The sequence below is a fragment of the Caloenas nicobarica genome, chromosome 11 (genome assembly GCF_036013445.1).
Source record: "Caloenas nicobarica isolate bCalNic1 chromosome 11, bCalNic1.hap1, whole genome shotgun sequence".
NCBI lineage: Eukaryota > Metazoa > Chordata > Aves > Columbiformes > Columbidae > Caloenas > Caloenas nicobarica.
In genome coordinates this window covers 21,242,918-21,260,282 of record NC_088255.1, presented here as the reverse complement: position 1 = coordinate 21,260,282, position 17,365 = coordinate 21,242,918, and the positions used below count along the sequence as shown (strand labels likewise).

At 50.9% G+C, this 17,365-nt stretch overlaps 1 protein-coding gene across 2 annotated transcripts in view; it reads left to right on the top strand.

Annotated features, from left to right (window-relative positions):
• The first annotated feature begins 13 nt into the window (after positions 1-13).
• Positions 14-17,365, top strand: part of FLNB (filamin B) — a 72,007-nt gene continuing 54,655 nt past the window's right edge. Inside the window, exon 1 of one of the 2 annotated variants that reach the window (XM_065642898.1) lies at positions 14-377. In XM_065642898.1, coding sequence (XP_065498970.1) covers positions 29-377 — 349 coding nt within the window. In that variant the 5' untranslated portion in view covers positions 14-28. The remainder of the gene's footprint in view (positions 378-17,365) is intronic. The other variant, XM_065642897.1, reaches the window with a different exon arrangement.

Here is a 17,365-nt window from a genome sequence, read left to right as displayed (position 1 = left end):
GGCGGAGGGGGCGGAGCGGCGCCGCGCCATGAGCACGCAGGCGCGGGGCCAGGGCGGGCGCAGAGCGGCCGATCCGGACGGCGAGATGCCGGCGACCGAGAAGGACCTGGCGGAGGACGCGCCCTGGAAGCGGATCCAGCAGAACACCTTCACCCGCTGGTGCAACGAGCACCTGCGCTGCGTCAACAAGCGCATCGGCAACCTGCAGCACGACCTGAGCGATGGGCTGCGCCTCATCGCGCTCCTGGAGGTGCTCAGCCAGAAGCGCATGTACCGCAAGTACCACCAGCGGCCCACCTTCCGCCAGATGCAGCTGGAGAACGTCTCGGTGGCCCTTGAGTTCCTGGAGCGGGAGAGCATCAAGCTGGTCTCCATCGGTGAGTGCCTCCCCAGAAGGTGGTTTTTGCTTTTTTTTTTTTTTTTTCATTTCTCACCTTATTGTGCTTTTTCCCTGCGCCGGACCTTTGCTCCGCAGCGGGCGGGCGGGCTCGGGGCGCTGGGCGGCCGCGCTCCCCGGGGCTGCGGGCTCGGAGCTGAGCGATTGCTGCTTTTTCTGTCTTTAAAGAGCAAGCTCTGGGTGTGCAGCGTAGCACCGGTCTGAAGCTGCATGTGCGGTGTCTGCCGTGGGGTTGTCCCACAGCCCGGCTGTTGGGACTGGCAATGTTCTCCTACTTTCCTGAGCTTCTCCCTTAGCCACAGTTTCATAGGTGAAGCTTTGCTTTCAGGTCTTTTCCTGAAGGTGCCCAGTGTTAGAGTATGCTCTCTCCCTGGGCAGCCCATTTCCCCAGACACTGACCCCTCCAGCAGCCCTGGTGGGAGATGCAGCTGGGATGATGCTCACCCCAGATGTGTCTGACTGGGGGTACTGGGCGCTGGTGGGTGCTGGAGTCTGGCTCTCATGGGGTGAGCTGCAGGGAGATACACGCTACCATGGGTACTAGGGGAGTGTGAGGAGACTTTTCTTGCTTGTCGAAGCCCAGTAGAGGATGCCAGTGCTCGGATTAGCATGGGTGCTTGCCTAAATGCAGTTGCAGCTTATGAACAGGATTGCACTTTCTCCTTAATCCTTCTGCTGTGGTAGGTCCCAGGGAGAAAATGTACAAGGGCCTCTGCTAGTTCCAGGAGATGTGTGGTTTGAGCTGATGCCCACCCTGGCTGGGACTAGGCTTGACTGTCCATGGCATACCAGAGGGTGCAATTGCTGGATAACTAGTGGTCTGCTCAGGAAAGTAAAGCTGTTGGCATGCAAGTGAAATTGCAGATGATCCCTCAGGAATGCATGTGGTGACCGTTTTGGGAATAGCTCAGGTGCGGCCACAGTGCAGTCCGTAAAGCAATAATTTGAATGCCTGAGAGGCCTCTGGGAAGCAATGTGAATGCCTTTGCTAGCTCTTTGCCAGATAACTCTAATTACTGCCTCCTGATGACTCTGGCCTCAATGAATTGCACAGCTGAATTTGGGTGAGTGCAGCTCTGCTCAGTTGCCTAAAACTCTTGGCCAAGGTGAAAGCTGTTTCACTTTGGAGGCTTTAGCTACAATAGCAAGAAAATATAAACTCTTGCAGTTCGGGAGAGACTGGGCCCTCTCTGGACACCTGTGGCTGGGTGGGGTAGGTGAGTACCCTGCTGTTTCTTAGTACTAATGTGTAAAACCAGCTTTGGACAAGTGAGGACTGTTGAGTCCCGAATGGCTGATTATCCTCTTGAGAGGAAAACAACTGTGGTACTTGCAGCTGGGAACGGAGCTGGTGCTAATTATTTACTCAGAGATGCATTCCCTTTGCACACAGAGGGGTTCGAGCTGCAGCTGCCGACTCCTGGGCTGAGCTTGTTTTTGCGAACATCAGAGCTCACCTTTCCTCCTCAGCTGCTGGAATAGCTCCTTATGAGCCGCAGCGCTAACACCGGGCTGGTGCTTCCCTCCTACTGTGGTGTTTGCCGTAGAAAAATGTTGCTGCTCCAGCTGCCTTCCTATTTGTTTGTAAGACTTCCCGAGGGCTGCGGGTTTGGGAGATCAAGGTTAGTCTGGTCAGGTCCAGCTTCCAGCAACTTCCTTTCTAGAAATGCTGCAGCAGCAGCAGCACAGCTCCCTTAGGAGATTAGACTGAGCTGTGGGGTGGCTGTAATCATTTAAGACTTGTCTAACTGTTGTGCAGTTTATTTGCATTGTGTTGGCTATTAAAAAAAAACAAACCAACCAACCAAACCCCCAAAATGCAACCTCTCCCAGAAAAAAACCGTCCAAACTCCTGTAGCTGAAGCTTTGGAGAACGCAATGGCCATGGTTCCTAGTGCCTTTGCCATTTCGCAGCCTCTGCACGAAGGGGTTTACAGCTCCAGCCGTGCTGTGCCACCAGAGCCAAGTGAAAACACAGGAGCCCTGCTATATGTACAGTCCCAGATAAACTGAACCACTCCTGAAAAAACATTCTGAACTTGCTTTCCAAAAATGGTGTTCAAAGCAAGCCTTGCGGTTTTCTCGTGTGTTGGAGAGGCTGAAGCCCACACCACCTCTCCTGCAGACGCAGCATCGCTGGGATCACTGCCTTCCCCCAGTTTGTTTCTCCCTGCGGGTTCTGAAGAACTTGGGGCTTGGTTTTTATTTCTAGTTTGTAGTCCCTTCTCTGATGTTGCTGAACAAACCCAAGGCCATTAAGGGGTCTGGAGCTATGTACCAGTAAAAGCTTTTAAGTAGAGAACTTCTATGACTAAGTTGGTTTTTGGGGGCTGGAGTGTTTAGGGCCAGCTCTGAGCCAAATAAGCCAGGAAAACCTGACAGCTGCGGCTGCTGGATTTCTGGCATTAATAATGCCATCAGACCTCTGATAAGTGGATGCAGTGCCTGTTCCAGTTATTATTTAACTTCCAGGAACGTTTTAGAAGCCATGTATTATGGCTCAGCTACTGCTACTGTACTACAACCGCACTCTTAAACTTTTTCAGTAGCAAGCTTTTGGCATTCAGTTTTTGTCCATTTAAAATAAGTCTGCCTATATGCAGTTATAATTTATAGTCTTTGACCACAACCCTTTCTAGATGCAGAGTTAAGAGTCCAACCTCTCCTGCTGCTGTTACCCCTTGTTTAGTCTCTGCTCAGAGCCTCTTGGTAGTTTCAAGATGCTTTTCTTCTGGGCATGAAGCACCTTCAGTGCGGATGCGACCACACATGTGGTCTACTGTAAAAATAGTCATAAAGCACATAGGCGCTTGGTGTCATGCAGCGAAGATGGGATTGAAAGTTCTGCAAAAACCGCTGTTAGGGCAGGTGACTTGAACACAAAGGAGTCTCCTGCTCCACACAAGGTGGTTGCTGAGTGTTAATAAGTGTTAAGTCTAGCTTTTTTTTGGTCTGCTAGACTGAGATAATTGCAGATTCCTGGGTGCTGAGTGGCGTGCGGCGTGACGGGCGCTGCAGCGTGGGACGCCAGGAATGCGCAGCACAAGGGCTTTGCTCTTGGCTGAAGGCGCTGACCCACTCTGCAGATTACTTTGTGCCTTGGTAAAAGCTGTAACAAGAGGCAGTGAAGGGGGCCTGAAGCTAATTTGGCACCGAGCTTGTCCCTAAAAACCCTGATACCATGCAGTAGGAGTCAACTGATCCAGCTTGGAAACAGAGGGCTGCAGTGTCTGAAGCCTGGCAGGCCGTTTGGGGCTGTGCCCTGCCAAGCTGCTCCCAGTTTTTCTGCCGGCGGGTCCCAGGTGGGTGCTCTGGGGCTCCTTGGTGCCTGTTGGCTGTGTCCTCGTGGCCGCTGCTCACTCGATGTCCCCATGTCGCTGGCAGGGGTGGGATGGGTGCCGAGCGGCCGGCTTGTTTGGTAAAACTGCAATCTTAGACTGCAGCAGTTCAGATTGATCAAACTGAAAATCGTGTAGTTTCCCTTGGGCGCGCTGCACTTTGAGCAGATAAGCGAGCGGTCTGGCGTGCCTCCCAGCTGCGGGGTGTCACTGCGATCCGGTGCTGCCCCCGGCTGCAGGTGTGTCACTGGCGTTAAGGTCTGTGGTGGCCCCGAGTCCCACCGTGGTGCCTGGAGGGAGCTGAGCCGCGGCAGGGGCGAGACGGGTGAGGTTGCAACTGTGGTCTGTTGGTACTTGTCTTGTGGAGACCTTGGCCTTGGGATGTCCCAACTGCAGCAGCACTTCTGGGAGGGCTGTCTCTTTCTGAGCCAGCCTGACCTGTGTATCAGGTGGGGTTTTGGTTAATGACCGAGTACTTAATGTGTACTTAATTCTAACACTATGACAACGCTAATGTGTGCGTGTGCTCTGAAGACAAAAGTATGTTGACCTGTGGATCCTCCGACTACCTCTTTGAAATCTCATGTTAGGAAAATAGTTGAAAACCAACTTCCCTCCCTAGGCTGTTGATACACTCACTGAAGGGTGACAAAGCTAATCTCAGATTTTTAGAGGAAAATTCATCTTTTCTGAAACTTGGTAAATTTATTGTCTTGTAACACCTAGAGCAAGGTGCTTGAAAACTGGAAGGAAAAAAAAAAGGAAAATGTGTTTTCAGCCTGTATGCACTTAGGGTCTCTCTCTGTCTCACTCCAGGTGCTATTAACACATCATAAGGAGGTAGTCAAAATACACTTGCGTTTTGTTTGCCACTTACCTGTACCTTCCCTGGAGGCTGTTCTTTGGAAAATATCCAGTGTGTCTTGGAAGCAGCTTTCTGCTTCTTGGAAATGTGACACTTAATCCTTCCCTTAGAAAATTATTTTTGATAGACTGGCAGTGGGCCTCACTGCTGGAGACTGGACGGGGCTTCAGTTTCTGAGTGGTTAGTCTCCTCAGGACCTTCTGTTTCAATAGCTGGACTGCTGGTCTGAAGAAAAAAAAAGTGGTTTTGCATGAGCTATTTGCTCCAAGTTACAGGAAACTTTAAGGTAGCTTACACAGACTGTTCTTACATTCTTTTTTACATATGAGCGGAAACTTGTAAAGTGATCAAACTTCAGTAAAATTACTTGGGACCAGTTAGGCTAATGTGCTAAACAGCTTTTTCATTTAAGGCACTGGACACTATGCCAGCTATTCAAGAAGGACTGAAGTCTTAACTGCTCCATATTCTAAGGCTGTGACCTGTATTGACTTACATGGGGATGTTTAAATCTAAATGGGTCAGGATAACTCTTTTCCTAGCCTGCAACTGTAATCTAAGAACGTGGTTAGCCTCGTGTGTGGCCGTGCTTCTGCGTTGCCAGTATTGTTCGGTGTCTGCTCCAAGCGATGGGACGTAAACGATGATCTCCGAATCCCCCAAGCAGCGGAGGAATTCTGTTTTCTCTCTGCCTCCCAGAAGCAGACTTTGATGTGCAGCTAGTGTGGGACCTGAGCGAGGGCTGGCCGAGGCTGGACCACTCGTGCACGCCGAGCGAGCGCACCAGAGCCAAGCGGTGCCTTGCAGGTGATGCTGGTGTCACCAGAGCTCCGCGGTACTGTGACACTCGCCAGGTCTCTGCCACCAGCGTTGGCTGGACCTGCCTGTGGACCTGTCTACTGCGTGGTGCACAACTCACGAATACGGCCCCTCACCTGTAAGTCATGACAATAATGAACACGCAAAGCTCAGTGACCTGGGGTTTGGCTCTGTTAGCACCTGGTGCCTGAAGAGCCTGTCCCAGCAGCTATTGCTTACAAAGCATCAAGCCCAACTTTGGCTCTCGATGAGGTAGCCAGGCTTTCTGAGAGATTTTTCTTGCTTTTTTTGTTTGTGTCCTCTGATTGTGCTGTGGGTCCTGTTCCAGAGCACCCACTCATGGAGAGAGGGAGTCATCTCCATGCAGGTGCACCAGGGTGGTGATGGGCGCGCGTGGTAGGTGGAAGTAGGTGAGAATGTGTTGCTGGGATCTGCTTGGACTTGGCAAGAAAGGCAGAATTGAATATTCCAGGTGTGTCTATGCTGGAGGAAGGAGATGCTGCGTAGCTAAGTGTTAACTGTTGGGGGAAGAATCCAAACCAAAATATCTATAGTCTTTGCTACAGCCTTCACCATATGGCACTGCTCACAAGGCTTAGCTTGTTGCAGGCTGAATTAATGCAGACGGTGTGAGGGGAACAGATATGTGCCTTCTCATTGTGTTTGGAGAAATACGAGTAGCAGTTTTTGTGAAATTACTGTGACTGTGAGGCCTGTGCTGTCTACTCCTATATCTTTTATTGATTGCCCTGGCAGTGTGCGTGTTGTAGCAGTGGATACTCGCCCCCCTTCTTGCAAGCACTGCCTGGGGGGGTGAGCAGGGCTGCCCTTGCTCTTCCTGGGAACTTGACCTTGGGTCCGGAGTTGAGTCAACTGAGATCTGAGGTTGTCTCTTCAATGGGATAAGCGAGTTCTGCCTGTTGATTTGAATTAATGCAACGAAGCTTGAGTGAGGATTTTTCCATAGGTCTTGCTTCTGGGGACTTGGTGCAGTTTGTTGTTGTTGTGGTGTTGTGTTTTTTGTGGGGTGGGTTGGTTGGTTTGTTTTTTCTCCCCACAAGGCAAAAGTTTCTGTAACTTCGCTCCTGCCTGTTTGTCTTCCTCCTGAGGAAGGACCAGTGCTCTGTAATCTAATAGGGAAAACACTTTCTTCCAGGTCATCATTAGGAGAAATGCAATGTCCTGAACTCAAAAGCCTGGCAGTGAGTGTATGTTGCAGCATAACCATATGGTTCTCTGGGTTCTGACATGGGTTCTGACATGGTTTCTAACCTGTCTATGAGCGTCCCTTGGTTTTCTCTCCCTCCTGCAACTAACCTTGAGTTTTGAAGGTGTCCACATAACACCTGGTACATCATAGTGAGGACTGAATTTGCTGTGATGGGCTTTGGCTTCAGCTAACAGATTGCAATTCCTTGTGTAAACACCGTTCTGCTGTAAGCAGTGGATGTCTAACATCTGTAGCGAGATGTATGCAACATCTAGTTCCTACTGTGCTAGTATATGGCAACCATGATATAAGCACTGCAAGAATAAACTGGATTTTTCTGTGTGAAGACAAGCTAGGCCACTTCAAACAGCAGCCAAACAAAGCTTTTGCCCAAGTTCGTCGGTAAGCAAGAGCTGCCTTGAACGTCCTCCCTTGTGCCGAGTGACAGAGCAGACACTGCCCTGGGGGCGGCAGGGGATGGAGCAGCTGGATCCTGCCTCCCCTGCTGTGATGGGTTGGGGGTGTTTGGACCTCCTGCTGGTACTGCCATCGGAAGAAAGTGGCCACGGCTCTCTCATAAACCCTCTGAGAAGAGTGGCCACACGTACAGCCGCACCATCTGGTTGCTCATGTGTTTCCTCCGAGTCGGGTGATGGTCCTCTGCTGTTCCTCACAACTTGCAGAAGTAGAGAGCTAATCTAATGCGAAGGAACCAATAAATACTGAAGGCAATCTCTAAAGCATAAATTGTTGATAGTTCAGAGTTGTTTTCTCTGGGTCACTGCAATACATCGCAATTTTTAGTGATCAGGCCAGTAAGTTGGTGGTGGCAGAGCTTTGGATCTTCCTTGCGAAGGGACAAGCTGTTTTCACCTAACAGCAGCAGCAGGTTGCATGAACCATCCTGCCAGTGTTACCCAGTAACAGCACAAAAATGGCATTGTGGGCTGCTATGGCATTGTGGGCTGCAATGGCATCATGGGCTGCGGCTCCTTCTCCCTTGCTGCAGGGCATGCTGTAAATCCTGACGTGTTTCTGTGTCAGACCATTGAATTACTCCAGCATGAGCTGGCCAGGCTGCGTGAGCGCTGGGTCCTCTGAGGGCGAGGTGGGCAGGGACGGACAGACTTCCACGCTGCCACCCAGCCTGCTGCGAGGGCACAACTGGGCAAGGGCTGTTGCAGCAGCATGTCCTCGCGTTGCAGCGGGCGGTGCTCGCGTGGTGCGGGCGCTGTGCAACCCTGTGCCGCGGCCACGTTGCTGGGGAGGCTCTTGCTGCCTCCTGCAAGCCTGGGTGGGGTGCAGGCGTTTGCACGGCTGGCCACGGGCTGTCGCGGAGCCGCCCTTCCTGCTGGCCCGCGGCTGGCGCATTTGCACCCGCTTCTCGTGCTGAGATCTGGGGGGCACTTCAAAGCGTCCGCCTGCGAGGTGAGCTCTGCGCTGGGCTATTTGGTGCTGCTCTGAAATGCCAACTCCAGCCTGAGCAGGGGGTGGGATGCCGGTGGCCGGCTCTGCTCCACGGCTCGCAGCCCACCGTGATTTTGGGCTACTGGTTTTGATTAGTCTGTGGCTGCTCTTGTGAGGAGACAATGTATGTGTCTGTATTTCTGAGCCTATGTTAAAGGGGACCATTGTGGTTGGTGGGCCTAAAACCAGCTGTAGGTGGCAACTATGTGTAAACAAGCCGTGGAAGCCTCCTCCGGAGCCCTGCAGCAGAAGGCACCGGGCATGGAGCTGCTCTGAGCAAACACACATGATAGGTGCATCTGAAGGTTATTCAAACACAGAAGAGGAAATACTGTTCCCCTCGGCTAGATACTCATGTGCTCTATCTGTGTGCTTCCTTTAATTGGTATAATTAACTGGTTTACATTCCCTTTTCTCACAACAACCTTGCAGCAGTAGGTGTAGCAGCTTAACTGGACTTCCTGTAGGCAAATACTGGCAAGCCAGGTCTCAGAGCTGGTTTAGGGCTCAAGGCTAAAACACTGACGAGTGCATGCTGGAGGTGACTTTCACCTTTGTGCAGATCCCGCCTTTATTGTAAGGTGAGTGGCAGCAGCACGTCCCTCTGGACTTGGACCATAGGAGTGAATGCTCAAGCTGGGCATTTGTGCAGGGTCCTGCAATTGTCTCTGTATTGCCCGGGCTGGGAGCTGGCAGTACAACAACTACACCTTGTATCTGTCATGGTGTGAGATACCAATCTTGGATTAATCTGACTGCTTTTGATCCTCGCTACAGAATGGGGAACACTGGCTCGCTAAACAAATTTGGTGTCTAACTGTTGTCTTGATGGTGCAAGATATGAAGTGCTACTTCACCTTCATAGCTAGATGGTGAATTTCTGGAGGGTTTTGTTCTCTCTGCGAGACTCAGAGCAATCCCACTTGTCGATCTCCCAAACAACCCAAAGCCCAAGCGCCTTTGGACCTGCTCCCACACCTGGATGGTCCTGCAGAGCTGCTGTTTGCTGGTGTCACTGCCAGTCACGGTGGCTCTCTGAGCAGTTGTCATTTGCTCAGACGTGGCTTGTTATCAAATTCTGCGGTGGGGGAAGAGTTGGTGTCTGAGCAGATTTAACATACTGGCTGTGGGAAGACTTTGGATGCTAATTGTGTTGTTTCAGCTTTGTTCTGGCTGTTGATTAACAGTGTGGCTGCATGCAAATATCTGATAGTTTATGTAACTGCTTGAACAAGATCAATGATCTAATTAAAAGTCAAATAGAAACAGCTTTAGTTGTCTCTGAGGATTATTTCTTTTGGTAACTCTTTGGGCTTGTGGTAAAAATGTATCTATGAAGAAACAGAAAAACTAGGCTGGTGACTGCCAGGAAAATTTGCAGTGACTCTTGAAAGAGCGGTCACTTCCAGTGCCACAGCCTGAGCTCGGCAGTTACAGATGCTGCGGCTGCCAGATTTCAGGACGAAGACATGGAGACTAAACCGGGACCACAGGACCCTCTATAGTGGCATCATCTTGATGCTTTGTGATTTTTGTAGCCCCGTGGTATCTAGTACTGGTCGAAGTGCCTTTGACGCTCTTAACAGAGGATGCAGTGTGTGTGCTGAACAACTGGACATCAAATATGGGTGGCCAAAGGGAGGAGGGTAACCCTCACCACAACCCAGTGCAGCTGCTACCCGAGAAGACCCCGGCTGGCAGAGGTTGGCTGCACGTTGATAAACCAGCTGCTGTACTGATGGCACTTCCCTGACCTAAGCCGGGTAGTAAGCAGGAGTGAGGATTGCCAGCTCAATCAAGTCACCAAAGGCCAAGCGAGATGTCTACTTGAGGGGCCACAAAACAGGCTACCAAGGAGCATCTGCCGATTCCCCAGGGCTCCCCAGAGATGTGCAGAAGCAGGCCTGGCTCGCAGATAGCCAGTTGGAGTTTTTGCACCCAAAAGAGAGTTGGAAAAGCCTGAGTTTGCCTTCCAGCAATTCAGATTCTCCCCCAAAATGTAGGGGCAAAGCAGCGCTAATTGAAGTTCTGCATTCAACTCGCTGCCTGGGTCAAGCCGGGCGCTCATCCCTGCCCTTGGTGCTGCCACACCAGGTGATTAGTGGCTGCTAAGTGAGCATTACTGAGCATGCTAATGATTTGCAGACATCTGCAGTTATAGAGATAGGAGCATGTGGGACTCCCAGACAAGGGTATTGCAAAGACATAGTCCCAGAGAATTAATCACATTGCCGCTGGGTTCCTCACTTGAGTATATCCCAATAAACTGCTTTCTGGGAGGAAACGGTCCGAGCTACTCTGTGGGGTCAGCTCACAAGGGCACTTTGCTCTGCCATGAGAGCACCAGGAGCAGCAGATTCCAGGGACAGGCTGCTGATTGAGGCCCTGGAAACAGCAGAAATGTCTGGAGTTTCCTGGGTGGAAAGCTCTGGTGAACAACCCTGACTCAGCCAGGGAAGCCCCTGATGGTAGAGGCATAAACCCTCCTTCGACAAATCTACTTCAGATTTTTGCTGTGATTTTTGTAGCCTAGCTCTGAGTTCAGTGTTTAAAACTGAAGAAATACCTTTTCTGATACAGCTAAATAACTGAAAGCTATGTACCTTTAAGAGGTTTTTTAATTGCTAGCAGGAAGAATGAAGTGTTTCACATCAAGTGCTGCAACTATTGGTTGAAAACACCGCCTAAGGCAGAGGAAGCTTAAATATTTTAATTAACCGGCTTTATTACTTCGGCTTTAACAAGCTGCCAAATATTTCATACTGTACCTGTAAGAAAAGCAGCTCAGGCTTCTCGATCAGAACCTGGGCAGCAAAAGTATTCAAGCTCAAATGTGGAAGCTAAAAGGAGAGCCCAGTCATCGTCTAGGAGTAGGGCAAACACCTTTGGCTTTTGTTCTGCCTGGATGGAGGTAATAACACGTTACTAAGTATTTTACATGGTGAAATGCAGGAATTGATAACAAATGAGGTGGCCTAATGCTGTACTTAACCTGGGAGGGGTGTGGGAGGTCAGGCAGAGCAGTGTAGCTTCCAACGTTGCTGCAACTATTCCAACTCTAGCAAAATCGCCCCTAGAGCCAGTGCTTTTTTTTTGATGTGTTGTGTTAAAAATATGAAACACAATAAGCTTGCAAATGTGAACAATGTGAGACTGCAGATTAAAAATGAGATCTTGCAGCTGGTGGGGGTTTGGGTAATTGCCTGCACCCTGCTCAGTCAGCGTGTGTGTGCTGGAGAGCCGGTCCTGAGAGCTGCGGGCTTGGCAAGTTTGGAAAGACTTGTGGGAAGTCTTTAGATGGAAGATTTGAAGTCCAGCCTCTGGAGAGGGAAGGTGGCATCCCTCTGAGCGCTGGCTAGCTTGGAAATGCCATTGGCAGCCGGAGCCTGTTGTGGCCGGGCAGCTCCCAACAAAGTTGGATTAGGCTGATGGTGTCAAATGAGCTAAGCTGCTCCTGCCTCTTGCTAGGAGCAGCTTATGGGGGGAAGAGTGGGAGACAGTGCCCACGGATGGCCCCGGACCCACGGCGTGGCAGAGCAGCTGGTGTGATCCAGGGTCCCACGGGATGCTGAGAGCAATGCAAAACTCGCGCATCCGAGGCAACGCTGCGCTGTGCAATGAGTTTGGGTGGGAGGAGCGGGTGTGTAGTCTGCACAGGCGCATGTCACACAGCTGTGGCTAATGTGTGCTCGAGCTTTAGCATTAATCGCATATGGTCCCCTCTAAGGTGCTCGGAGACCACCCGTGCAGACGGTGCCTCTGCTCCTGCTGGTGAAGGCTCCTCTCAAAAGACGTCTGTCCGATAGTGGCTGCCACCGTCGGATAAATGACCTGGGCCCCAAGCCAAGTGTCTATTCCTTAGGTTAGCGGCTTGTAGCTGAAACCGTATAAACACCATGCTGTCCTATGTGGGATGTTAACGCATAGGGCTTAAATCTCAGCCATGCAGGGCCGAGCCTTGTGCTATGTGCAGATGGAAGTGTGTTTACTGCTGGGCTGCACAAGTATACAAAAATATGTTCAAACCACTTCACTGCTTCCTCCAGAAAGAGAGGAAAGCTTCTTCCTTCAAGAAGCAGCTGCACGACACTGAATATTTTTTACTTACGGATTGACGTTCCAGGAAGAAAATGGCCTTCTTCTCGGACAGCTGGTTTCCAGTGGAGGGAGGATAGGTGTCTGTATGTGAAAGCTCATGAAGAATTAACATCTCTCTGGCTTACACACAAAAGCGTTAAGATGTCTTCATAGTGGTCATGGGAAAACAACGGTGTGTGCGGGGATGCACAGTGAATGCACGTGTTTGTAGTGACTGTGCAACTGCCCTGAGCATCCTCACTGCCTGTGCAGATGTGTCACCCCCTCCTGACGGGCACTCGTGTGACGTTGCCGTGCTGGTGGCCGGAGCTCGGAGGCAGGACGACAGCCGATTTCGGGTGTTTCGCACCATCACGACAGTGCTGAACGGCTGTGGCCTGGTTGGACGCGTTCTGGTGGCAGCGTGTGGGCGTAGGGCGGCTTTCCGTGCTGTGTGTTTATATTCGATGCTGTGTGTTTATATTAAGAGTGCGTACTTAAGTCTGAATGTCAAAATGATCTGCTGAAATGGCTCAGATGTTGGAGGGAGGTTTGCAAAGCAGCTGTTCCTATCTGCAGCCTGGGTACAATTGCATGTTAGAGATTAATTACCTTTCCTATTGCTTCTCTGGGAAATGGTAGGACAGAGATAGCTGAACTGCTGATAAATTCTTGAGTAACTTTGTCACTAAGCTACAGAGGGCTATAGAGCATCTGTAAAAGGATATCTGTGCTTAAATATTTCAAAACAAACCTGTGTGGAGCTGTGCTGTTAGGTGCTCAGAATCAGAGACTGTCAAAACTGAGACAAACCACAAATCTTTTGCCTAGTCGAAGTAACTGGCAGGATGTTTTTTCGATGTGTCACCGATGCTGGACCGCAAAGGATGCTCCAGTCCTGAGCCCTTTGGTGCCGCGGCGTGGAGTGGAGATGGATTGAGCCGTGCAGAGCTGCATGAATGGGGATTTCCTTCAAACAGCCCTGCGCACAGTGAATCACAGTCAGTACGGCGATTCTGGTTTCAGATGGAAAAATTGAATCTTGGTGTATGTTGTGGCCAAGGATTTCCCCAAACAGTAATCACTTCTGATAATTTCCGATGTGTTGGTTTTGGCTTCAGAAACTCCATGCATTGCAGCTTTCGTGCCTGGCGTCTGCTGCACAGAAGATGTTAGACAGCCCTATCTGAATGGGCTCATTTATCTCAGCGGATTTTACATGCTGTTTCTTATAACTCTCTTGACCTACCCCCAGTGTGAGTAAACACGCTCTCCAGTGATGCAGAGGTCACTCTGGTGCCTGGAAACCTCTGGATTACTTGTTGCTCTTCGGCCTCGCTGAGGCTTTTTTAAAATTTATTTTCAGCCACGTCTTCTTGCACCTTTTCCATCTCCAGTGCATGCAGGTGCCTGAGCATGGACCTTGCTGTTGGTCCCCTGAATTGAAGCCTGATAACTGTCCTCCAGTAATGCAAGATACAACAGTGCTAATGACTTGGCACCTAATGCCTCTGCCAGCCCCTGGGAGTTCTTTGCAAAACCTAGCCAGGTTTTTAACCTTGATGCAACCCAAAGTGACCTGGTGAGATTTAGGATTACCTTAATCCTGCGGAGATGGTTACACCACTCTCGTGCTTCAGAGACAATTCGTAGTTTTGTTGTGTTACGCTTGCAGAATTGCGACTCTACGGGCGTTTTTATCAGTTCAGCCTTGCTGATCCAGGCTTGGCATTCGAGTCATTTAAGCACATGATGTGTTGTGAGGAGACACTTTTTTGTTTGCATGCATGAAAGAACAACCTCAATCTTATCAGACTCATAGACAAGTATTTCGTGCTAAGCTTAGACAATTTTGTGTTTGACTAAAATGTTAATGTCTGTCTTAAAGTGAAACTTGTTTCCTGTGAGTTGGGTCGTGGTGTTGCAGGCTTGGGCTTAGCTGTCCGCTGTGATGGGAAGGCGAAGCGTTGCTGTGCTGTGGCAATAAATGTGTTGACCCCTGGGGAGCAGGGGCCTGGCAGAGGATCGTTCCCCTTTCACTCCCATGCTCAGAGGAGGGAGGTGCCGTTTGTGTTGTCACTTGGCTTCAAAAGCCGAGCCAAGCATTTCCCAGCAGAGCATGGCAAAGGCAGGAGGACGCCTTTCTTCCCTGCTCCATCGTTTAGCAGAAATCCGCTTTCCAGCGTGCTCACTCCCCGCCGCAGGGACTTTCCTTCACTTGTCATTCCCAAATGATTGATCAGCACTCGGGCAGCGTGTGTTGCCCCATCCCTGTGGCTTCCTGGTGCTTCCCAGCTCCGGTGTTTGACCCCAGGGCCCTGGGGGTGCAGTCCCGCCCACAGCCCCAGCCCAGACTGCTGGTTGGCTCCAGGGGCTTTCCCCTGTTGTCTGGGGCTGATGCCGCAGGTCCTCGGGGTGCTGCCAGCTGAGCCGTCCCCGAGCATGGGGGGCTGCAGTGTCACCCCAAACTGGTGGAGAGCAGGAATGTCCTGAGCAGATTTGGGCTTCCTTTGCACAGCGAGGCATGGAATCATTTAGGTTGGAAGAGACCCTCAAGATCATTCAGTCCAACCGTTCCCCTAGCCCTGGCACTGCCCCATGTCCTGAGAACCTCATCTCTGTCCAACCCCTCCAGGGATGGTGACTCCAGCACTGCCCTGGGCAGCCTGTTCCAATGCCCCACAGCCCTTTGGGGAACAAATTGTTCCCATGATCCAACCTCAACCTCCCCAGCGCAACTTGAGGCCGTTCTCTCTCATCCTGTCGCTTGTTACTTGAGAGAACAGACCAACGCGAAGGGGTTGCAAGCCCGTTCGTGCTCCTGCCACCCCGCTTCCACTCGTTTCTCCCCCAAAACGCAGTCGTTGGCACTGAACTCCGACTGCAGCGTCGCAGGGCACTTCACGGTCCCCGGCGCAGGCGAGCGGAGCTGCCGTGTCCCGCACCGGCGGGGCGGCGGGATGAGCTCAGCAGCGGGGAATGCGCTTTGCTGGGCGCGAGGGGGCCGCGCTCACAGGGCCCATTGTCGGGCGGTTTTGGCAGCGATGTCAGGGACGTGTGGCGGCAGGGCCCGTGTGGCGGCAGGGCCCGCTCCTCCGCGGGCAGCGCGCGGGGAGCCGCAGGTGGGGTTTACGGGAGCGGGGAGCGTCACGGTGCCTCCCGCCCCGCGGCTGCTGGGGCTCGGCCGCGCCGGTTCCCGAGCCCAGCCGGGTGCCGGGGTCAGCGCGGCGGTGTCGGGCTGGCAGGCTGCCCCGCGGAGCTGCCGAGGGGCGCGCTCGCTGCGAACAAAGCAGCACTCATGGAAACTTGCTGCTGTGCTGAACATTCAGACTCCTTTGTGTGTGTTGGGTTTTGTGTTTTGTTGTGTGGTGTTTTGTTTTTTTTTTTTTTTCCCGAAAAGGGGTCTTGAATGATTAGCGTGGCGTTCCTGTGTGCAGCTCAGCTGGGTATCCGCGCTGGGGACCGGCTTGGCAGCGAGCGGCTGGGTCTGAAATAGCCGCTGTGATGGTGAATCTCGTTCTCGTGCGCTGCTCAGCCCGTCCCGCAGCCCTGGGTGATGCGCAGCCCTCCTTGGAGACGCTCTGGCTGCCGTAGTCCATTGTGCTCCAACACCTCCTGCCTGGGGCTTTTCTTCAACATCAGATCCAAACCTCCTCACACCCATAACTTGGTATATGGCTCTTAAGGCAACAGAAACCCTCGGTGTGTTCAGACTGAAAGTATTAAGGAATTTGATCCTAAGCCATCTGCAGTTTTGACTCTTTTTTCCTCACCCACCCGAACAATTCCTGACTTTGGAATTCATGACTTTTCCTTCCAGCCCCCTTGGGTTTCTACTTTCTCTTAGACAAGCTGGGTTGGTTGCTTTTATTGTTATACTGCCGATTTAAACTTGCTTCATGTTTCGGCTTTCTCTTCTGGATGTGAGACCTCATTGGGCTCCAGGTGCCCATTAAGAAGTTGGGCAGAGCTATTTTAATCTGTACTTCACTCCTGTGAGCTCTACTAGTTTGATTCTTTTTTATTCTTCTCTGTATTAAAAGTCTGTATGATTCTTTTTTCTTGCCAAACCTACACGGAAAGGGCTGGATTTGACCTTATTTTTACAGTTTCTGTTCCACCTCATGACACATGCTTTCCAGAGGCTCAACATGAACCAGTAGACAGGACAAGGCAACGGGCACGATAGTGGCCTGAAGTTTTCTCACTGATCCGGATGGTTTCAAATGCAGTTAAAGCAAAAAACTATTGAAAACCTTTGAATTGTGGTGTTCAATATCTCGAATCCCAAGATGAGTCGCATAAAGGAAGCTTTTTGTTTGTTTGTTTGATAACCAGACACCCTGGTAAGCATAAAGGGAAATGGCTTCAATTCCCCTTGCAAAAACAAACAAAAAAAATCCCCAAACCTAACACATTTTTGATCTGTGCTCAGCTCAGCCCTCTGTTCTTAGAACCCTGCAGGAGAAGCTGCAGGGTGGACCCGGGCTTAAGGGTCACTGCAGGCAATGGTTGCAGTATGTTCTCAAAGCACAGAGGAGCCCGTGTAATTGATTTAAAGACATATTATCCCTACAGAGGATGTCGGTAATGCCTTTAGCAGGCGCAGTAAGCCTGTGAATGCGTACTGTATGCTTCAGCAAAGCATTTCCTTAGCTTGCTCAGCCCCATCTCATCTGCATACTTCTGCTTGGCATGCTCGCCCTGCAGAGCTGGGCTTTGGAAGAGCTCCATTCAGTGTGGAGTTCGCACTGTCGCAGAAGATTAAGCCTCGATGAGTGCTCAGTTTTTCTGTTCCCCAATTGCTGGAGTTGTTTAATAATAGGTGAGAATAATTAGAGGTGGGAAAGTACTTGGGAACTTCAAAATACCAGGATTTAAAATTCCTACAGTCTCTAGATAGTGAACCGTATGATCCATAACTGAAATGAACTTTGTGTGCTGGACGAAGTTCCTCCCGTGTCTGGAAATAGGGAGAAGGGCTTGTTGAGACACCTCCTTTGTTTTGTATTAAGGAGCATGTATTTTGGGTTCTTCCATATAATGCATGAAACAATATTGTAAATGGGGAAGACATGAAGACTGGAGAGGGTGACCACTTTTTAGAGAAGCTGGATGCAAAGATCAGTGCTAGTTGTGGCAGAACTTCCATGCGTCAAGATCAACAGCAAAACTTCTGAGATGACTTTGCC